The sequence below is a fragment of the Liolophura sinensis genome, chromosome 8 (genome assembly GCF_032854445.1).
Source record: "Liolophura sinensis isolate JHLJ2023 chromosome 8, CUHK_Ljap_v2, whole genome shotgun sequence".
Lineage (NCBI taxonomy): Eukaryota > Metazoa > Mollusca > Polyplacophora > Chitonida > Chitonidae > Liolophura > Liolophura sinensis.
Genome location: NC_088302.1, coordinates 25,554,729 through 25,579,410, shown reverse-complemented (window position 1 = coordinate 25,579,410; position 24,682 = coordinate 25,554,729). Strand labels below are relative to the sequence as shown.

Here is a 24,682-nt window from a genome sequence, read left to right as displayed (position 1 = left end):
GGATGAAGATGAGATCTGGCCTGAGGGTGATACCACTGTTCTCTAATGAAGGATTTAATCCCATGGGTTATACCATCAAGGCAATCACACTGCTTTGTTGTGCAAGGAGACTGACTAGTTGGAATGGGTATTATATTTTTTGTAACTCCGTCCAGATTCCATGTAGCCAATTTGTACACTTACATTATGCCTGCATAGAAGTTAAATACAGTCGTGGACTGAAGTGCTCATCCAGGTCTAAAGTCATTAATGATGATGTATGATAAATAATGGTGTAGCAAAGTACTGTTCATCCCATAGAAACTTTCAGGGTCCTTAAATCCCATGTGATCATATGCCTGGCGCAATGACCGACGAGCCTCTCATCAGTGAGTTCAAGTCTAGCTCAGACTAGCTCCCTCTCCGGCAGTATGTGGGAAGATCTGCCAGCAACCTGTGGAGGGTCGTGGGTTTCCCCCAGGCTCTGCCCGGTTTCCTCCCACCATAATGCTGCCTGTCATTGTATAAGTGAAATACTCTTGAGTACGACAAAAAACACCAATCAAATAAATAAATAAATAAATAATAATGTATAACTCATGTAAAATGTGAAGGCCTTGAGCTATGTACTCTCTGCAGGGACAAGTAACGTGAATTTTTCTGGTACCTGTACATGTATCTGCCACAGTGGATTACATGTACAGGTACATTGTATCATTATTATCTGGGACTTCTGTGGCTGAGCGGTCAGCATGCTTGCACAGCATAAAACATGAATAACTGAAATGAATCATGATTATCCGAGTGCTGTAGCTCAGAAGCTTTTTTAGAGTTACCACAATCCCTTGTAGAGCTCTGAAGAACGTAGGTTTTGTTTTGCATCCGAAACTGTTTGACTGGGAATTAGCGAATCTGCAGGAATCCATTTACGTAGATCTATGTTCAGAATCTTGTAAGAAATTACGTATTTAAAGGTGTGTATATCAGTCGTACATCGTCGTGTACGTGTTTATGCATCTTAATTTCTTTTAATTTTATCAATCTTGTCAATCAAATACATGTATCTGTGACTTTAATAGCTATACAGTAGTAACTCTATACATGCGTGTCTACAGTTAGGCATACCTGTAAGTAATCATCTATGAATTATGCTAATTAGCATTGAACTTGAACACCTGTTGATACAGTATAATCACATGTAATCATTTCTCTAAATCGCAAGCATTGTTAATTTTAACTACAAATGATGCATGCATGGAATATATCCATGTTCTTATGAACGGACGTACGCACACACAGAGAACAGGTAGTCTGCAGTAGGTGTACATGTACATGTTGTAATCACAGTGACCAGATGCTTCTGAATGCTTGTACAGTATGTACATGGAATTAACAATAGTACATGCAGGGAAAAACAGCTTAGAGGATTATAGGGACTTCATCCCTCCATGGCCCATCGATTAACCGGACACAGAAGTGATGTACTTTTTTAACTTTATGGACTTACTTGCTCTTGAAAGTTACCGACAATAGATTAGTGGAGACAGTTCTTGTTTTCTATTCTTCTCTATGTTGGATTTATGGTACCTTTACATGTACATGGACATCTAGTATCAGGGTTCATGTGTATTAAAATTAAGGGCCAGCTGAAGTGTGATTTCTGTCGTGTAACATGTATTCCTGGATGTGCCTGAACATAGTATGTACACACAGGAATATTTAAAGTAGCTCTTCACCACAACGAATATACACACAGGAACTCCATGGGTTGATGATGATGTTGGGGAACAAGGAGATACGCTTGTTGTTGGAACTTTTGCTCCCAGGGTAGGCATCACAGTTTCTTTTGTATTTCATTTGTACACCAGTTACTGTATATTCATAAATGTCACTTGGATTTTTAGATTACTTTGTTATTACATATCCATATCATCCTCAGTATCTATTTTTTGAAAGCTTCATTTAGACACATGTCGCATGACTGTTTTGATGTATTAATTTGATGTATTTATTTGATTGAATGAATGAATGAATGACTATGGCTTAACATCACATCAGCAATTTTGCAGCCATATCGTGGCGAGAACAAGTTTAAATTTATTTGATTGATGCGCACCAGGAGCATTGACTTTAAAGACAGCAGTCAGGGTTATGGCTGGCAGAAACCAGAGTAGTAAGCCACTGCCGTACACCCATGCACGTGCTTGACTTATACATGTTATGTTGTAGCTAATACATTGAGAGCTGGATTTGAACCCATGGCCTCATTTTTCGAGGGCCTCATAGCCTGCAAGGCCGCATAGCCTTCGGATGGTCGTGGGTTTTCCCCGGGCTCTGCCCAGTTTCCTCCCACCATAATGCTGGCCGCCGTCGTAGAAGTGAAATATTCTTGAGTACGGCGTAAAACACCAATTAAATAAATAAATAATGCAGCAATACGTGCATGTGCTTTGTGTCTGGGATTGATTGTATGCTCAGGTCATTTCATGGTGATGAACATTCATGTTCACACTTGGTCACATCATACTGATGTCCAATTGGGTAGCTTCATTGCAGCTAAGACAGATTCTGTCTTAGCTTCATAAATTTTTCCGTTTGATAATTGACAGCGCCTGACTTTGTATGGCTTACAGTGTACAAACAAAGTGTCTTCTTGGTGCAAAGTAGTGGACAGATCCATCTGATAAAAACTGTAGTACAATATTTCTGCATAGACATGTGCTTGTACACTTCGTACGTTTGTAGCTCAGGCTTTTTGATGCCGAAATAATGGCCATTGTCGTAATTGTGTTGTTTGTGAAAAGTTAGCAGTGATGTACATATATGTATGTACAGTCTCTGAGCATCTTAATTAATCTCTGCATAGTGATAATGCTTGTACAGCCCCCATTATCCCATTAGTAGTAATTTCTGCCAGGAACTGAGGAGTTGTATTAACTCACATTATTATAGGGGTTGAGGGCAACATGTCCACACACTGCCAGACAGTGTGCATATATGTGTATATCAAAGGCGACACTGGTTCAGCCCGTAAAACACAATACACTGAATATTTAAATGAATCTTATCAATACAAACACATACAGTGTATAAAGCCCAGGACACACTAGACAGGTTTTTTTCGCTTGTTGGGGCGAACTTAATCGCCAGCAAGATACGCTGATGATATTCACTGACGATATTCGGATCATAGTTGCAGACACACTAGGCAGATTTTTCTGTTGATCGTCGTCAGTAGATTATATCATGTGACCTAGTAAACCATGTGACAAAAAATATTTCACAGTTCAACACAGTTCCGCGTTGTTCGATAGGTCAGCTCTATCGCCCAAATTCGTTGGAGTGGACACATTACGCGGATAGAGTGAAATAGCTGGCGTATTTCTTCGCTAGTATTTGACATGTTTGATGCAAGCAAATTTGGACAAGATCACCAGCAAAATACGCCATTGCCGGCGCGGACGCACAAGGTGGATTTTTAGGATTCACAAAATACGCCTGTATGAGGGAAAAAATCTGTCAAGTGTGTCCCTGGCTTGTGGAACTTAGTATAGAAATGTCTGCTGACTCTTCAGTTGTGTCATTCTATATTTATGGCATATATGAGCTGAACAAGATTGAAAAACATACAACTACAAGTATGCTTTGTCAGATAAAACATTTAATATCCTTACCACCTGCTTTATCTAGAATGGAGGTGAGAGCCGTGCATTGGCATTTAACATGTGCAGTGGTAGTTGGAAAATGAGATCATGCATTTCCTGAATTGATAGAATCAGATTTTGTAATGCAAATTCATACAATTCTCTACATTGTACGAAGACTTCTATACAATGTAATGTATGTAAGGCTTTGTCAGTATGGGATTGTTGTAGTTCATTTTCATGTAGCCTACTTGTATACAGTGTATGTACATCATGTACCTGTACATGTAGTCTTGTTTATATATACATGTATACATACATGTGTAGTACTTTATCTGGGTTTGGGTGTTTGAGGGATGCCAGTAATAGAGACTGCATGCATGGACAGTACAGGTTTTAGTGGGTTACAAGCATATAAATATACATATTATACATTGTATACATGTACATGTAGATCATAATATGGATAGCCTTCGAATTGTCTTCATAATGTACATGTAGCTGTACATAAGTGTGCTTTCTTGTTTTCTTTTCTTTTTTGACTGTGAACATTGTGGAATGAAAAAGAAACTCTGTGTACATGTAGATGGACAGTGTACTATGTGTACATGTAGTGTCAGGCAGTCTGACTGATCATAATTTGAACCAACATTGTCAGAGCTCCTAATTATACCTCCTATTTTGCTGACAAGCAAGGACACACCAGTCTAATTACTGTTTTTACACATCTGTAACTTTCACCATGAATAAAAAAATGACTTTTCTCTGTTATATGGTGCTATTACTATAATGGGGATGGCATTGTTTTGTGTTAAAGCTCTTTCTACTCAAAACATATGCTAAACATGTTTAAATATAGTATGTCAGCTGTCTTTGTGTGCATGCGATCATGATCAACAGTACTTGTACATATTCAGCTTCAGTTGTATTCAGTTTAAGTAACTTCTATAACACACATGAGCAGACACGGCCTGTGCCAGTCAAGAGGCTCTGTGAGTGGGCATAAGTGAACTTGATCTGCATTTCATCAGTCAAATCAAATGAACATTGTATACAGGAAGGACTACAGTACATGTACGGAGGGGGGACAGTTGATTTTAGCCATCTGATGGATGGATGTATTCTGTCTGCTGGTAATTTGCATTGCGCTATCTAGTAATCAAATCCGGTGACACACACAGCCTGCCAAAGCTAGGTGTAAAGATTATCTGGTGATAGGTGTAATAGTATCTGGGGGGATGAGGCTGGAAGATAAAATCCGCCGGGCTCATACAGTCATTGTGAAATCTCAGAAGTCAGGACATTACAGGAAACTGTCACATTCCTTCCACAGGCATGAGAAACGCGACCACTATTTCCACAGGTGAGTCTGACCTTGGTAACAAGGCCACAAAACTTCAGCACAACTTACGCATTTTTGTTAATTCATAACACTGCTGATAAAGCTGATCATCAGCTGGGAAATGTGTAAAATGGGTGCACTGTTCAACACTTTTATTATAAGCCAAAGGAAGCACGTTCTTAAATAACCCCTTTGCAGCACTATACATGTGGCTAGATCAACTTTGAATTTGGATCATATGTCATATGTACATGTAGATTGTTCATATACATGTTAAGTGTAAATGTTTACATGTCCGAATGAATACTTGATCATGTGTCATATGAAAGTGTAGATTGTTCATATACATGTTAAGTGTAAATGTCTACATGTCAGAATGAATACTTGATCATATGTCATATGTACATGTAGATTGTTCATATACATGTTAAGTGTAAATGTTTACATGTCCGAATGAATACTTGATCATGTGTCATATGAAAGTGTAGATTGTTCATATACATGTTAAGTGTAAATGTCTACATGTCAGAATGAATACTTGGTCATATGTCATATGTACATGTAGATTGTTCATATACATGTTAAGTGTAAATGTCTACATGTCAGAATGAATACTTGATCATATGTTCATGTACTTAGTGCTGCATTCAGTGTTTTTATAATCATTAAATATTATTATGACAATAATATAATGTTAACACATGTTCAGGTACAATGTATTTAAGAAAAAAGTCTAGTCCATTTTGTTCTAGTTTTACATTGATTTACTACATGCTCAGGAACCTCTCACCAACACAGCTGATGTGATTTAGTTCATTCCACATAATGCTGGCTAATCCCCTCCTGATGTAAGTGGTTTCTCCAGGCCCTGCTCGGTTTCCTCTGACCATAATAATGGTTGCTGTGGTAGAAGTGAAATATTCCTGAGTATGACATAAGACACTGATCAGTAAAAAAAAATACATAGATGTACTATAGGTGTGTGCATATATATTTGCCTGTCAAACACTCTGTCTGTCAAATGTATATTTACATTGTATTTTAAGATTTTCATTACTACCATTATTTTACTTTTAATCCTTAATTCTCCTTGTATTAATGGTCATTATCCAACATTTATTTGTTTCATGTCTAACAATTAACAGAAATACATACATGGTTTTTAATATTTTGTACATGTATTGTGTACAGTACATGGAAGTGTACAATATACTTACAAGTAAGAGACTCTTATATGTGTATATATGACCAGGCTTTGTTCCAGCCCAAGGCTGAGGACATTACAGTGTAAGTGCACATCTATGTAAGTTGATTATATGACTGCATGAACCATGACAGCATGTGTCTTTTGACATGATTAAGTCAATAATTTAATACTGCATACACATGTACATGTATGTTACATATACAAAGTATATATAATCAATTTGGATTGCAGTAAATTGCGGTATATTATATAAAGATATTCAGGTTTCAAATCTGAATCAGATCTGAAATCTGAGGTTAATGTAGTTGTACATGTACATGTATGTGCACTGTACACGTGATGGGCTATACACGACAAAATCCTAGGCTGGCAAATGTGGTAATGAGTGACCACATGTACATCGCAGTTCACTTCTGTGGCTACTCTTCTTTGCTTATACACACTGTATGTGTATATGTATCATTGTATATACTTTTCTATGACTATTGATATGTATATATATATATATATATATATATATATATATATAGTGGAAATAATGGTACCTGTAGCTTAATTCTTCATCACTGTCTGACGAAGTACATATACATGTCATAGGAGTGAGTGACTGAACAATGTTCTTGTCACATTTGGGTTTTATCTGGATGTCATCAGTATTTATTCACGCATGAATACCCGAACCAGACCTCTTCAAATCAAACAAGCACATCAATTAAACATACAGTATACACTAAACATTAGGTATACACACACATATATATATATATATATATATATATATATATATATATAGATATATAGATATATATATGTATATATATAATGGCTACTGTATGTAATTATCAGTTCTTTTCACTAGTTTGCATAAACATTATAATACTAGAGTGGCAATTCAAACTTAGGAAATCCGGCAACTGAGGCATGTATAAGTTGTATATTTGTGCAGTACGTTCTGATAATGTGAATTTGCTAATTCACTTGATTGATGAAACAAATTTTTATCATATTAGTTAAAGTTTGAAGTATGTGTACCCTATACAAAATGAGTTCATGCTAATTACACATGTAAATACAGACATTTTCCTTATACATGTAGGTATGTACACCACATGAGTACAATACACATGTATGCGAGTACATAGATTTGGAAATCATTGTCTTCAAACTATTGTGTTTGCAAATTATATAACAGGGATCAGTCACATAAAATAAGGCAATAAAAAGGCATATTGGATTCACTGTGGCTCAACTGCGAATTTGAGACAAGTTAGGTGTTTGGTATACTGAATATCAGAAGTATTAACATGTAAGAGCCTATCAGTTGTACTTGTGCCTTTTAACTAATTCATGCAGAAAAACGTGTACACTTTGTGCTGATGCATCATGTTTCATACAACAGTGTTGTTGATTTTTTCAGAGAGCAGCCTATTTTTACCACCAAGGCCCATGTCTTCCAAATTGATCCCGAGACAAAGAAGAACTGGTTACCTGCCTCCAAGCAGAGTGTCAGCGTGTCGTATTACTATGACAGCGCCAGGGATAGTTACCGAATCATCAGTGTTGAAGGCTCTAAGGTTTGTCACACTGTCACCACACATACATAAACAGTTACTCTTTCACATTTACTTTTTAAAGTTTATGATAAAAATATTGTATACGTATGTATTAATATTCCAGCAAATCCTGCTTTTATATTTTAGTTTGCATAAGTCCTGTATGCACACTCAAAAGATTTATACGTTTTTGTTGTCAAGGTAACACCAATTTATTAAAATTTACAGTGCTTTCACAGGTGATGGCAGAAGAAAATAACCTTTTCTATTTTGCATAAACATTAATGTATATGTACATGTGTGTTAATAATGCAAACATCTGTACCCTTAAGGGTCAGGTATGAAGACAATGTACATGTATAGTGTGAACAGTCACACCTTTTCTAATTGATGTGACCTAAAAAATAAAGGATATTCTCACCTGAAAATATTGAGAAGTGCACCAACTGTACATTGACACTTTATGTGTATGTATGTGGAAATGTATGCATGTACAATTCATCATACCAAGAATAACAAGCTCATTTGAATTTGTACCTGTACATGTGGGATGGTTCACACTGCCCAACATGATCAATCAAGCCTTCCATTGTACATAAACATTGCGATCACAGCTTGCAATAAATTTGGTGTAAATTTTGATTTTAACATTCACAGAGCTGTGACATTAAGTGCTGATAAACATGTGTATGCGTGTAAAGGGAAGGATATTTTTATCCCTTGTATGTTTAAAAAAAATATACAATATGACAAAAAAATGTACTTACAAATGAGATGTACATGTGAAAAACTACAGACATACATATATACAGAATAGTTTGTCCAAGTGGCAGTTTATCTGTAAGTTTTTATTATGTTAGCCAGAAAAAATTATTTCTAAATCAAGGCAACATGGCTGCAGTGTCTTTGTCTGGTTTTCTGATAAAGACGATGTTACATGGATGTCGTCTTACTGTGTCATCAAACTCAAACCAGTTCCTAAAGGCTCACTGTGTAGCTTTTCTCTTTCCAAATATCAGTGTTTCAGCATTAAATTTATTGTTGCATAATACATAGGCTTTTGCAGTAGCTAAACCGTATGTTCTCTTTGCTGTCATTGACACTGCGTAAACACCTATAGCGAACTGTTACCATGTTACAATGCAGGTAAGAGGCAGATGTAAAATATATGCACTTACATATACTGTCATCAACCCATACACATGATATTTCTCTTACCATTCATAATTCAATTTATTGCATCTCTAATGGGACAACCCTGTTTACATTAAGATCCATGGAAGTACATTTACTACATGTACCTGAGCTGGTTCACTGTACTAAACCTTGTTGCCCCATCACCCTGTACATTATAGGTGCAGTGTGCTAGCCAGGAATGCTTTTATCTACATGTAATTTTGTGTATCTCATACATTTGTAAGCATTGACATGAATGCCTTTTAACACCGGCTGTATTTCACGTGCAACAGCACATTCTTTTACATATACAGTGTACATTTAGTTCACACACATGACACTTGAAGTATGACAAATTTTAATTTCCAAAGAAGCACAATTTTGGAGGTAAATAAGTGCCATGAAATATACTTAAAGTGTTGAAGTTACAATTTTCCTGTTAAATATCATCCTACTTTTCAAACAGTCATCAAAATATCTTTCTAAATTCAAGAGAACTTTCAGAATTAGAAAAACTGGATGAAGAGGACGTGTGGGTTCAGTGTCACCCATAGACCCCTGTCCAAATGGGTGTATAAACTAATGTATGGGGGACATTTGATTCATGTATGATTGGTTAAGGTTTAATCGTGGATTGGATAGTATGGATTGTTTTCAAGAATTCTATTGTTCAGATATATATTAAAGTATCATGCTAACAAACTTATTAAGCTCACAATTTATTACCAAAAGATGATATTCTGTTTGTAGGCCATCATCAACAGTACCATCACACCGTCCATGACCTTCACCAAGACTTCCCAGAAGTTTGGCCAATGGTCTGACCCCAGGGCTAACACTGTCTATGGACTGGGCTTTGGAACAGAAACAGATCTTGCCAAGGTTAGACATTACAAATCTATGGCAATTAGTTTTATACTCCCTGGTGATCTGCAATGAGAGCACTTTCACAATGCACCAATACGCCTTTACACACCCACAATACACACGATTGTGTAGATGTGTGGCACGATCTAATGAGCAAATACATGTAATTCAAAAACTAATTAAATAAGACTGTTCAAATTTGGTACGGTGAACATTTTATAAGAGCATAAAGAGCTACAAACACTGCATGTGTGTGACGGGGGTGGGGGTTGGGGGGTTGGGTGGATTAGAGGGTATCATGTGTTTGTAAATACCTATGTTTTCTCTCCATTTTCTACATGTACCTGTAATGTATGTGTTAAAAGTTTTGCCGACAACTTTTTGTTTCATATACCTGTGTAAAGGTAGTGGTTGTGCTCAAATGGACGCTGTACATGTATACACATTCAGAGGTGTGTTAGGTATCATATACTTGTCGGAATTTTAGTTTATAGAAAAGTTTAAGGAAGTGAAAGAAATGACGAGGAAAGGTTCTCTCAACCGAAGTAGTGAGGTGAATGGTAACAATGGAGATGCATCACCTGTGACAGATTCCATATCTAAAGAGGTGCTACACCAACGGACTTCCAGTCTCTCTTCACTCCATTCAGAGGTGAGATCACTCACACAATCAGTCAACCTCTCACTCACTCACTGAACACAGAGGGGGGATCACCCCAATAGTCTCTCTCCCTATCCCTCATTTAATTCAATGGTTCTTGGTTCGACTAAAAGATACCCTGCCCTGCTCTACTATCTCTTGTTTTGTTTGGAGATTTTGTTTACTTGTCTAGACAAAAGTTGTATTGTTATAATAATAATTGTTTATAAAATACAAGGTATACATGAACATATATGTACAGTAAATAATACATGAGATACACATACACAAGCTTCTAACAGTTCCTCTTTATCATTCAGGGAGATAGTAGTTCACTGCGAGAACGCCGGAACTCTCTGGGAGGCTCATCAACACCTAATCTTCCAGCTAATGCACCCGAGGCTCAACTTAAATATGAAAATGACAGATTAAAGCTGGCTCTGGCTCAAAGGTACCTGTTTTTATTACATTGATGTTTTGAGTATTTATTAATTTCATTGGTGTTTAACACTAGGATTAACAATTGTCTTGACAGCAGTCAGAGGGTGGAGGAAACCAGACAGCCAAAAGTAAACCACCTTCCATTAATTCTCCGGTACCTGACAGGGGTTCATTAAAGACAAGACAAATATTGACAGTTTGAGAAGAAATTGTTCACACTACCCTCATCTTTCGTCTAATTTTATCCTAAATATATGTGTAAGGTTATTCACCTAAAATTTTACCGAAAAAAGGGCATTTGTGGAAGCAAATAAATGTTTTAAAATGTTCCTTACCCTATTTACCCAACTTTTTCTCATATTGAAGAGCAACTTTCAGTGCAATTTACGCACATTTTTAATTTGATTTTCGAGACAGAACTACATTGGTTGGATAAGCCAATTTCTGGGCTTCAACAAAAATGCATTCAGAATATGCTTAAATAAACACCTTGCAAAAACTCGAAAAGAAGAATTACAGTAGGTGCTGGAGCTTTATTCTGTATCTTCCAAGCAAACATCATAACACCTGTCTAAGGTCAGTAAAATCAAGAAATATGCACCACTTAGCCCTCGTCAAAGTTTTAGGTCCTTGAACATATATATTTGGATTGCTTGTTTGATGTGCAAAAAAGTTCAGATACCCCATGTGATTATATTGTAGAAAAAATTGGCTCGCTGTACAGGTATTTTCGGTACATTGTACCTTGAGTTTTTTTCTTGTGTAAGAAAGAGATTTGATATTGTACATGTCATTGTGTTGTTTCAGCTCTGCTAATGCCAAGAAATGGGAGGTGGAGCTACAAACTCTGAAGAACAACAACGCCCGTCTTACAACTGCCTTACAGGAGAGCACGGCCAATGTGGAGGAGTGGAAGAAGCAGCTAGCAGCTTACAAAGAAGAGAGCACCAGACTCAAGAAAAAGGTTTGCTTCAATGACAGGCAATGTGTATATAACATATTGGAATACATTTAGCTCAGTATCTTGGGTGAAAGAGGTACATGTAGCTGGCTCTTGAACGCAAGGAACAGAGTATTCGAATAAAGAAATACACCTAAATACATGGTTGTGGTCCTGTTACCCATAGCCGTCATAAACAAAGCGGACTTGCTTCCTTCTTGATACAGGTTATAACACATATCTTGCCTACAGTCAGCGTAGTTATTCACCGCTCAACAAAGTTATAGGGGAATCACCCTGTCTGTCTGAAGACTCCATTTTGTTCATGCATCAATCCTTGTGTTCAGATTTTGTCGACGCAAGTACTGAAACTTATTTTCATGAAACTTAGCATACAATTTCCCTGTAATCTAATCTTGCGCATGTCTAATTACAATCGGCTAATTATTTTCATAATTAATCCCGTTCAGGTACTTAATGCAGTGATGAATTTTCCTTTACGCTGTACTCTCATCTGATTGCTTAGATCTGAGATCAGTTTCCTTCTTCCCAGCTTAGCTTTCAGAAATACAGATCTGTACTCTTCCATTCACTAACATTGAACCGTGTTTTCGAATATACTGTCCTCAACATGTCATTGGTGTACACTCCAAAAACATGTTGCCCGCAATCCTTCAGTAGCTCTTAGTTATCACCTAGTTATTCGTGAATAATAAAGACCATAACGTCACAATTAACACACCTGTAACATCGGCAGCAAGCCAGACTTCATTAACCACAATGATTTCATTGAAACCAATGACATGTACACCATATATAGGGTGATTGACAAATTGTTTGGGAGTCTTAACTTCAGTATGTGTGTCAATAATGAAGAGAAATGAACTATAATCAGTTGTGAAAAAAAATATTTTTAGTTTTGGGAGTCCGCCGTAGGAATCAAGTCACATGATCCAGTTACATTTGTGTTATTTTTGATGTTATGGCCTTTATTATTCCAACATAATGAGGTGATATGAATTCAGAATTACCTTAATATCATGGGACACCTCTATTTGTGGTGTAAAGCACTGGCACTTTGGAGACAGCACTGGTGACAGGACCGAGTCCCAGGTTAGTGAATGTAACAGTTAATGCAGAAGCTAACCTGGGAACATGGCCAACTGATCTAAGAGCTACTTATTGCTATACTTTTCTCAATTCAAACTGGATGTACCAGTAGTGCAATCAGTGTATACTGTGAATGGCCCAAGAAACAATCTGTGTGAAGCCAAACTAAGCAACATGACATCCTGTCATTTGTTTAAAGGTTCTTTTAGTTTTCTTTCTTTTATTTTTGGAAATGTTGGGGAATTTCGTACATCCGGATTCCAGTTTAAAATATTGTTGTGGAGTGCTGCCCTTATCATTTTCCACATTACTCTAGTGCTAAGTAATCAGATGTTTTTTCTAACCATATAATGTAGTTGTATACCCCACAGCTACAAGATGTATTTCAGAGCCAAACGTGGTGGGCTCACTGAAATCAAGTCCTGCAGGAGAGGGAATTACAATAATTTGTGATTCTTAGATTAGAAAGTAAACAGTTCAAGGTCATACAGTATTTATGATAGAATTCGGCTTGTAATCATAAATGTACTTCACTCTGAAAATGACATCTGAGAATAGCTGTTTGCTCTATCATCACACATGTTTTTTTTTCTGATTATGTTCACATTATATCAGACGTATGGGTCTGTGGATATTAAAACCTGACACAGATGCATTGGAGCTGCAGGTAATGGCAAATAGACTATGTACATGTGCTGTGGTTCTTTTGCCAGGTGTTAGAGATGGAGAAGAAGCAGGGCAGTGCTGATCAGAGCAGTCAGCTACAGACAGTACAGCAAGAAGTGAAGTTACTCCGCAGTCAGACAGAGCTCCTCCAGCAGGAGAATGCTGTCAAACAACAGGTTTGAACTTCAATATTGATACTTTTATCCTCACCCATTTTAGCACGCTTTTTTTTTTTGTGTGTGTTTCATTTTTATCCTGACTAGCCTGTGCCACAGGGTTGTGACTGCCCTCGGTATGGAGAATTGAACCAAAATGTTAACTTTTATTATACATTTTCACGCTCCCGCCCGTCACCATTAGGAAATTACCATCACGAAATGCACCGTAAAGAGCACAAGGGAGACTACTTCAGTCATGTCACTTCTATGACTCACAACACAACTCAATGATGTTGTGAATGTGAGAAAAGTAATATAGATTTGAATACATGTGGTAAATCCCAACAATTACATATTGTTTATCTAGAAGGAAAGATTTTGTGAAATGCATACGTCATGTGGCCTATATGCAGTGTACACATGCAAATTGAATGTGTATCAAGCCACGCCCTCTATGCCAAGACCATGTGGCAGTGTACGAGGCATTGTAAAAGTGTGGTTGCTAATGCGAATAAATGCCCGGTGGTTTGTCCAGGGCTAAAAAAAAAAAATAATGAAGACAGACACAATGCATAAGTTTTTTCAATGTTGTGTTTGGGTTCTCTGTACAAAGAGCAGGCACAACTGTGTGGTTACAGCTGATGAGTCGAGATAGGATGTGTATTAAGACTTGTGTGTGGGATTTGTCAGTTTATTGAGGCAAGGGGAAACTGCTGTAAACTTGGAGTTATATGGTATCCTTGATACGAGTTAACCAATCAGTGTTTCTGTGGCCAGTAGTGAAGTACAAAGCCAAACCACAGAAATGCTCAGGGTCTACAGATATTAGGCCTCAGTTCTTTGTCTCTCTTACTGAAAATGACCAAATGTCCACCACATATAGAATATGAAATTACATATCTTTCATATGATGCTTTCCGCGGACTATATTACATTGCTCAGGCATCACCTGATTTGTTGACGTAATTGTTTAAAATTGTTTTTGCTAGATTATCAAAACAAATACTGTTTATATATTATTATTATTATATATCATTCATATTAGTTTAAATATGAATGCACTGAAAACTTATTATTATTTCTTTTTTCATTAATGTAAATATCTATATCTTTCAGGAAATTGATAGATTAAATAAAAGATTAACAGACTTGATGACGAAGGAAACCTTGAACAGTACATTGCAAACCAAATTACAGGTGAGTGCTCCTGTAATTATGACTGAACAAAGCTCGGTTTAGCTCGAGTCAGAACACATCAGAGTATTGATACTAATAAGTCTGTTTGAAAAACGTGAACAATTTGCAGCAATACTGACTCTGACTACTCAGGCCTTCAGACACAAGGACAATAGCTGTCTTAAAAAAACTTTGACTCACAAAGCATTGTGTTTTAATTTATTTATTTTTAATTTTATTTATTTTTTTATTTAAAAATTAACAAACAATGAAAAAAAAAACCTATACATGTACATGTAGTCTGTTTGTTAAACCATAATATCATAATACAAGTAGTTAAAACCAGCCCATACCTTACATCGTCATCCATTCAGCCAATAAAAACAACAACATTTTACATATGTTTTATGTGTGATTTATGGATTTACATGATGTTGTTATTGTCACCAAAACCTTTGCAGTAATTCCCCAAGCATCTTCAAATGAGGGTTTAGGGGAAAATACACGTAATAAAATAAAACAGCAGGTCGTATGAAAAAGGTAGCAGGTCATTTAAGATTTGGCCCGTAACTTGTTAAATAACATAAAAAGTAGCAAGCCATGGAACATTTTCTAAAACGAGCCCTGCTGAACTACTTTTACACATGCAGGTGTGTGTATGTGTATGTGAGATTTAAATGCACATGTATGAGGTATGTGTATTAAGTCTTCATGATCAGAATCCCGTGTTGATCTATTGTATCAGATTGCATTTCAAAGAGTGTAACACTGGTGCTATACATTTGTAACGTATACACTAACACTAAATGTTTGAGTTTGTCAAATTTTACAAATTAAGGGTAAAGCTTTAAAGATATATAAAAACCCACCGCGTGAGAATCACCTAAAGTAGCACTAAATTATCCAAGAGGAGATAAAACCATTATTAGTTGTCAGCATTGAGGACTAACTTCAAGTGAGTGTGCGTTTTGATTGTCCAAAGAAAGATCAGATAATATTAAAGTGTGCATGTTTCTTGTAATACTGCAACAAGGTACAAAAATTTGGACTAGCATTGCGTACACATACATGCGCATTAGCATCTGTTTGATAAAACGTACATATATTATTATAGAGGAGTTAAAAACCAAAGCTAAAGACAGAACTGCACAGCCATGCATGTACATGTTCATTATAACAATTGGAGTTTTTCTCTGTAACAGCAATGGCTGCTATCTGAGCAGGTAGGTGGACAGGTTTCTTGTTTTGTTAATCTTGTGCTCAAGGATACGTGGACAAGGAAAGTCTTATGTTAATGGCTTTGAATGTCTGAATTCCATGTGCTGACATGCCACTACACTAAAACAGGCTGTCTTCATGTTACTTACACAACTCTACACGTATATGCTGTACTCTAACGTTATGTGATTTACAGCTACTGCGTTAAACTCTCAGAGTATTAAGTGTTTAACAATGTATTTGGGGGATTCTAACTTCCTTAGGTGGATAAAAAAAAAAACAGTTCATATTGCAGCCACTCGGTCCTTCACCAATGAGGTTACAGGCAAAAATCCAGCTATTGCTGGATGTCAGGAGATTCCTCGGGTATCAAGCAAAGATGGTTTAAAAAAAATTTTCCTGTTTCTCCACACATAAACTTAATTGGTTATGAAGGCATGGGGTAAAAAAATCTGTTAAAAAGAACAGCATTGAAAACCAATCAAATAGCTAAATATATATGAGTTAACTTAAATTATGCATTTGGCTTTTCCAAAGCTAATGTGCAACTGGAGTTGACAGACCAGTTGCACATTAGCTCAGCATGTGATAAACACGTCTATTATGAAACGAAGAAGAGACCTGTAGTTTACGTGTCTATGACCATTTGAAACATACTGTATGTATATATATGACTGAGCTTTCAGAGTACTACGGACTCCATCACCAGAATGACCACTGCATAGAATAAAATGTGGCGTTTACAATATATAGACCATGTAGAGACAAAAAGCAGACAAACAGAGAAAGCAGAAACATCGGAAACATGTTGGTTGTTCAAAAATGAAGGGCAGAGCACAACTTGGTAGTGTTTACCGACAAGCAGTTAATGAAGTATATATGCAGAGAGGGCACAAAAAATATGAATAGCTGATTAGTACTCACAAGGTATTTCTGACTCAGTGGGCTATACAAGATGATGGTATCAGTTAGATTTGCCTCTGGCTGATTGCCAGTGATTCTTTTATTTTAAGAAGGCTGTAATTGAGAGGTGCTGTCAATACTACTGTAAGGTGCCATGTGTGGGCTGTGGCCAGTAACCAAACGGTGGTCACCAAAAGCTAAGTTTTTTTGTAGCATGTGCTGGTTATGTCATGTTCCCTGATGCATTCATGTATCTGTCTTGCTTTCCTGAGGAACACCATTCTCCACATTGAATTTTGCACAGGACTTTATACAGTAGATCATCATTCTGTAGTTGAAATACATGTAGCTCCCGATGGAACATTGTATTTGTAAACCCTGTTTAAATATTCACAACAATTGTACTTTGAAAGCTTGGTGATATGTATATATATATATATATGTACATATGCACATACACACAGTATGTTTTAATAGTCACGTTTGTCATTTGCTTCCTTGTAGTTGTGCCCCAAAACACTTTCTTTCATTCTTTGGGTATCAACATGTATATTGATTAGTAATTCAAGTGTTCTTAATAATGCTTAAAGCTCCAGTTTGTGCGAAATGTAACCATGTGTTTAACATGTACGTATATGCTGTATTCTAAGATGTTACATTTGTGAAGATGGGGCTTTTGGGGAGGCAGGAGTGTAGTATGTTCTTGTTGGGTTGTGTGGCTCCTGTCCATACATCTTGTTACCAGAGTATTTAGAAAACGTGGAGAGAGTTGTATAAAAGCAGTAGACCTTGCATACATGTCTTAACGTCTGTAGCATGTAATATTGTGAATCAGTAAGTACTTGTTCTCAGCTATTGATATACCTGGTGGTGATTGAGAGAAGACATTGGTAATAAAGTACACTTTGTCACCAGTATGGGAAAGTCCCTGGAACACCTAAGGTCAAATTGTATATGGTGTTTCAAGTTATCTTAGCTTGGAGTTGGAAATAAATGCCTTTACCGTATGAGGTACATGCACATGTACATGTATATCCATTTTGCAGATTTATGTGGACCTATTTCCTATGTTGTACATGTGTATCTCTGTGTTGTACATGTGTTACCTCTGTGTTACTTCTGTGTTGTACATGTGTTACCTCTGTGTTGTACATGTGCTACCTCTGTGTTGTACATGTGTTGCCTCTGTGTTGTACATGTGTTATCTCTGTGTTGTACATGTGCTACCTCTGTGTTGTACATGTGTTACCTCTGTGTTGTACATGTGTTATCTCTGTGTTGTTCATATGTTACCTCTGTGTTGTACATGTGTTATTTCTGTGCTGTATATGAATTACCTCTGTGTTGTAGATGTGCTACCTGTGTGTTGTGTACGTGTTATCTGTGTTGTACATGCGTTACCTCTGTGTTGTACATGTGTTACGCCTGTGTTATACGTGTGTTACCTCTGTGTTGTACATGCATTACCTCTATGTTGTACATGTGTTACATTTGTGTTGTACACATGTTATCTCTGTGTTGTACATGCATTATCTCTGCGTTGTATATATGTACATGTGTTAATATATATGTTGTCTCTGTGTTTGCAGAACATGGACAAAGAAAACCAGAACCTGAATGTGCGAGTGAAAGAATTGGAGCGCCAGCAGGCAGAGTCAATGAGCCAAAAGCAGAAGGAAACTCAACACCTCGTTCACCTGCACACACAGCTAGGAAACAAAATGTCTGACATGAAAATTCTACATGAGCAGATTATTTCCTCTTTAAAAGAGGACACCAAAAGTTAATAGTCTGCTGGAATATCATCAACATGAGAAAAAAAAGTTCACAAACAAAACAGAAATATATATTTATAATTGTTTATTGTGGTATTGTGCCAGTATTGCAACAGCTGTTTAGTCAGCTCTTGTTTAGTCTCTTTGAAAATATAGGGTCTTGCTGAGTGGCCTGAGCTGACCTCAACCCCATGCAACTCTGTAACCAGAGTAGGTCATTGGTTGCAACTCTGTAACCTGAGTGTAGGTCATTTGTTGCAACTCTGTAACCTGAGTGTAGGTCATTTGTTGCAACTCTGTAACCTGAGCGTAGGTCATTGGTCGCAACTCTGTAACTTGAGTGTAGGTCATTTGTTGCAACTCTGTAACCTGAGTGTAGATCATTTGTTGCAACTCTGTAACCTGAGTGTAGGTCATTTGTTGCAACTCTGTAACCTGAGTGTAGGTCATTTGTTGCAACTCTGTAACCTGAGCGTAGGTCATTGGTCGCAACTCTGTAACTTGAGTGTAGGTCATTTGTTGCAACTCTGTAACTTGAGTGTAAGTCATTTGTTGCAACTCTGTAACCTGAGCATAGGTCATTTGTTGCAACTCTGTAACCTGAGAGTAGGTCATTTGTTGCAACTCTGTAACTTGAGTGTAGGTCATTGGTTGCAACCCTGTAACTTGAGTGTAGGTCATTGGTTGCAACTCTGTAACCTGAGTGTAGGTTATTGGTTGCAACTCTGACTTGAGTGTAGGTCATTTGTTGCAAGTCTGTAACTTGAGTGTAGGTGATTTGTTGCAACTCTGTAACCTGAGTGTAGGTCATTGGTTGCAACTCTGTAACCTGAGTGTAGGTCATTGGTTGCAACTCTGTAACTTGAGTGTAGGTCATTTGTTGCAACTCTGTAACCTGAGTGTAGGTGATTTGTTGCAACTCTGTAACCTGAGTGTAGGTCATTTGTTGCAACTCTGTAACCTGAGCGTGGGTCATTGGTCGCAACTCTGTAACTTGAGTGTAGGTGATTTGTTGCAACTCTGTAACTTGAGTGTGGGTCATTGGTTGGTATGATTGTTGTCAGATAAACGAGCAACAGAGGAACTGGTCGTTATATTAATGTCTGTGCAGCAGTATTTCTTACAGCTCATTATGCACTGTATTTCGAGAGCTGTGCATTTAACTCGAAAACACAATGCCTGTTTTAAAGTCATTTGTGCCATAATCGTGTGTTTTTCATACATTCCACTGTCCCAACTGCATTGACAATGATGGAAACAAGCCCTGTGGTCTGTAAGCACCAGCTATTGCGCTGAAGTTTCCATGCTAGACAGTCATTTTGGATGGGTGAAAGTAGTGTTACTACCAATGGTAGTAACCAGAAGATGTTGACTCTGGTGCGGCAATGCTGGAATTATAAGGATAATATCAAGTTAGAGACTTGTTGCCTAAATACACATGCATGTCCCCAGAAAAAAAATCCCTGGAAACATTATTGCAATTAGCACTGCCCAAAATTAGTTTCCTTTTGAAGACAAACGTTTATTTTGTGGATTAGCAGTGTTCGATTTGTTTGAGATGAATTTTTTATTTGCCAGTCATAGAGAATAGATCCGTTTCATGCAGCAGTTATTTGCTCGGGATTGATAATGTTGCAATGCCAGTGTGTGCAATTTCTCGTGCTAAGGTAAAGAGTTGTCTACCCTTCAGCTAATCTGTAGATCTGATGATATGCACTTGTACTTAAGTATAATCTGAAGCATACTAAGATTCAAGTAAATTAGGTCATAATACATGTATGTACATGTATATTTGCTAACATTCCAGAAGAAGGTCTTTTTAACATACCATATGTTGTTTTTTACTTCTCAGCAGATGTATACATATGTAATATTAAGAATCATAAAGAAGGTGTGACAGATTTAACGTGTTATTCACTCAAACATCTGGAATCAAGTGTGTATTGTGAGACCACGAAATGCTTAGATCCCTGTTAATAAACTACATGTATAAATCAGTCAGTCGTAAACAGTTACAGTGGTTTCTTTGCATGTTGATGTTAAAGCTTGCATATATTTGTGTTTTCTATCATATGTAATTACTGAATATTAATGGAAAACACCTGGTACAGTCTACATGTACCAGGCTCTCTGATGCTACTCAAGCCAACCTGTACTTTCATCAATATACAATGCAAAAAAATAAAAACAACACAAAAAACAATCTTTATGACATGCTTATTCTAAACCAGCTCTACTAGACTAATTGTGGTATATGATTAATTACATGTAGGTTGGCACACATGGAAGACCAAAGTTGAAAGATGTCTCTTCCTGTCTGTATAATAACTTATGGTTAATGTTTTTTGGAAACGAGAGGTAGTGTTAACATTTGTGTTTTTTGACGAGTTATAATTCACTTTCAAACCGTTGGCTCTAGATGAAGACATTGTTTAACAGTACTTAAAGGTGGCACGTACTTACTGAGTCTTTTTTAGTTTTTAAATGACATAACGGTCTGTTAGAAACAAGTCATGTATAAACCAAAGTATGTTGATTATGATATTGTGAGAGATGTCATACCAAATATTATTAGACAAGTGATAAGTTTTAGAATTTTAACTTTTTCAAACACAGTCATAGTTAAAATGGCTTCACGACAAGATAGTTTTATTGTACTGTTAACATATCAATCGCATGATGTACAGGTATTAAAGTTGTCTCGGACTCTACCTTGTCTTACTTAGGACTGATCCAATGCGTGTAGTTTATCGACTTTAAAGCTGTACCGATACTGTATTCCACCTTAAGTTAAGCTGTTTTTCAAGTGACATATTTTGCTTGAGCTCACCCACCTTAGAAGCTTTTTTTTTTTTGGGAAGTGTGATTACTTTATCAGAAAATTTGTCTGTTGACATCAAAAGCATCTTTTTGCAGCTTTTATATGCTTTTTTTTTTATTTTTTTGACCAGTTGAATTACACGTAATTATGGGCATGGTATACAAATCAGATACAAATAAAATATGGGTAAGTCCACATGGTATAGAAACACTATAATGCCTGCAGAATGATTTTATTGTAAGATGGTAAGAGAGTAAGCAGGCTGTAAAAGCATTTAGTTCTACTAGCCAATGGGAATATTGCATGTGACAAAGTAACTCCAATTGTAGGAGGTTATCTTTTCAGTTTTTACACCAACCATTTTGTTGTGGGTTTTAATGGAACCGTTATGTAGATTTATTGTGATATTGGTGTTGGAAGGTGATGAATATTTAGTGCCAACTAGATCATGTTTATTGTACGTGTAGTACCCATCAGGTGTCAAGTCTTCCAACTTTCCACTGATATTATTTTTATGTAAAAAACATTCAAAGTGAAAACTTAGGAGGTAAAAAAAAAAGTGTTGTATTTTACACACAGGTGATGAAACTAATAGATCTGAAATACATACATATATACATAAATGTACATGTGAAAACCCCTCCACATTGATAATATTACCATTCCAGATTGGTTTTCATACGCTGTCTATCCCCATTTATGTAGAAGTCAGGTGTGTGTTGTTATCTCTTGCCAACATGAAGCGTTTTGCACTGTTTTCTGCTGTAATTTGTTGATTTTCTTAAATATTAAACTTCTATATCCTACTGCTGTACTAAAACATGTATTTTCTGGTAGGACAATTTGGGTTTTGTTCCAGTATTCTGATGTTTTGTTTTTGTAACGTGGTGTAGATGTGCCAAGTATGGTGTAAGCGTATCGGATATGGTGTAAATGTGCAAGGTATGGTGTAAGTGTATTGGTATGGTGTAAATGTGCCAGATATGGTGTAAGCGTATTGGGTATGGTGTTAATGTGCCAGGTATGGTGTAAGCGTATTGGGTATGGTGTAAAAGTGCCAGATATGGTGTAAGCATATTGGGTATGGTGTAAATGTGCCAGGTATGGTGTAAGCGTATTGGTGTGGTGTAAATGTGCCCAGTATGTTGTAAGCGTATTGAGTATGGTGTAAATGTGACAGGTATGGTGTAAGCGTATTGAGTATAGTGTAAATGTGCCAAGTATGTTGTAAGCGTATTGAGGATGGTGTAAATGTGACAGGTATGTTGTAAGCGTATTGGGTATGGTGTAAATGTACTCAGTTTGGTGTAAATGTACTGGTCATGGTGTAAGCTCACCAGGTACATGTGTGTAAGTGTTGGTCTCTCAGAGAACTGGATAGAATCTCAGTATTTTTCTTAACAGACATACATGCAGGTGTATCTTCCTTACAGTATAGACCTGATGCACAAATTGATTCAGGCCCATAGATCTTGAACAGTGCCAGCAACTCAAGCTCTGTTTTTTTTTTTTGTTTTTTTTTTTTGCCAGCACATTTTCAGAGAGTCTTCTGTATTTCTGACATCACTGTATGATGTTGATGTACCTAGATAATTGAGGAAGCTCAGGTCTGGTTTGCAGGTGATGTACTCCCACAAATCCGTCTCTTGTTACTTGGCAGTGGCATACCAGTTAATCTCTTGGTACTGTACTGTAATTTGATTTTTGCACGTTCAGCAGATGTTGTCCTGCTATATGCAATTTTGACAAAATTTGCCAGTCAAAATCAGTCAGTCGTTCAGAAATCACTCCATGCAAGTCATCGCTTTAAAGGACTGCGTGTTGTTAATTGTTATATTAAAAACCTTGACAGTTAACCCACCAGATTGTTAGCTGGATGCACAAGGTAATGAAATGAACGATAATATGTATAGGTCTGCGAGAGACTACGGAAGGCATTTAATTAGTATTCAGAGCCTGAATTTAATTGTTACCGTGGTCTGGAGTCTTGTTAAAAAGTATGGTTAATTAATTAGCATTTATTCCTCTTACATGTACCACTGTTCACTTTCACTCTTGTTTATCTTCACTCCTACTTACTTTTAGTTATAGTTCTATTTTCTACTGAATAACCTACATATATTTTCTTTCTGCTGTACTTAGCGTACAATATTTAACTGGCTCAATTATTGTCTGCATGGATTTTCATAGTTATCAGCATTCTATGCTTATAAAGGTTAATGCTTGTCATTGGGTTTATACATGTACATATATTTTGTGTGTGTATGCATTGCAGCAAACTGTACATCACACAAATGATCAAGAGTTGTCTTCTCTTAGGTATAAACTGCTTATACGGACTGCTTCCTTTACTGTGTACATACAGAACATGTTTGAAAATGAAAGTGCATGTCCATTTCTGTGGAACAAGGTTTAAGATGTGCATGTAGATGTAAAATTGGCTATTCATTCCACACATGAAGTCAACATTGTGTTGTTTTACTTCATGATATAGTTGCGTCAAGTTATATATACGTGTATATTTATTTCAGTATTGTTTCACACTGATGAACTGCAATCTCATGGATAAGAGCAGCGGTCTCATGTTTAAGAACATATCAGGTCTTATTCGTCCATAAAAATCTATGCCTGCCACAAAAATTACCATATCATATCCCTGTTAGTATTATACACATAATTTTCCTTTATTTTTTATTTGTGTGTGTGTGTATTCTGCGTAAAAAAATTATTTGGATGCATATTTTATAAGTATCAAAATAAACCCATAGATGATACATATACTTAATAATCCTTGATTCTCCTTTTTGCTAAAATTCCCTATAAAGACATATGAAGATATGAAAATAGTTCATATAAATTAAAAGCAAATGTTTGCGATTATATTATGTTGAGCCTGCCTTGGAAGTACAATTGTATTATGGGATATTGTTAGTATTGAAACCTCTTGTACATCATTAAGTTTAAGCTTCCGTTTGGGACTGCATACATGCAAACGAGTTGTACATTTGTAGAAATTGTCAGCTCAGACTGTGTGTGTAAATAATCAGTATCATAATTTTATTGAAA

At 36.6% G+C, this 24,682-nt stretch overlaps 1 protein-coding gene and 1 long non-coding RNA gene across 2 annotated transcripts in view; both read left to right on the top strand.

Moving 5' to 3' along the window:
• The window catches only part of LOC135473756 (homer protein homolog 2-like), a 32,503-nt gene extending 13,307 nt beyond the window's left edge, over positions 1-19,196 (top strand). The window contains exons 2-9 of the mRNA XM_064753638.1: positions 7,590-7,746; positions 9,652-9,783; positions 10,256-10,420; positions 10,729-10,859; positions 11,657-11,813; positions 13,613-13,741; positions 14,840-14,920; positions 18,610-19,196. Of these exons, the coding sequence (XP_064609708.1) occupies positions 7,590-7,746; positions 9,652-9,783; positions 10,256-10,420; positions 10,729-10,859; positions 11,657-11,813; positions 13,613-13,741; positions 14,840-14,920; positions 18,610-18,807 (1,150 nt within the window). The 3' untranslated portion in view covers positions 18,808-19,196. The remainder of the gene's footprint in view (positions 1-7,589; positions 7,747-9,651; positions 9,784-10,255; positions 10,421-10,728; positions 10,860-11,656; positions 11,814-13,612; positions 13,742-14,839; positions 14,921-18,609) is intronic.
• A 363-nt stretch (positions 19,197-19,559) lies between these two features.
• On the top strand, positions 19,560-24,682 carry LOC135472423 (uncharacterized). The gene is made up of 2 exons (XR_010444527.1): positions 19,560-22,518; positions 22,559-24,682. It is a non-coding gene; the product is annotated as an uncharacterized LOC135472423 (long non-coding RNA).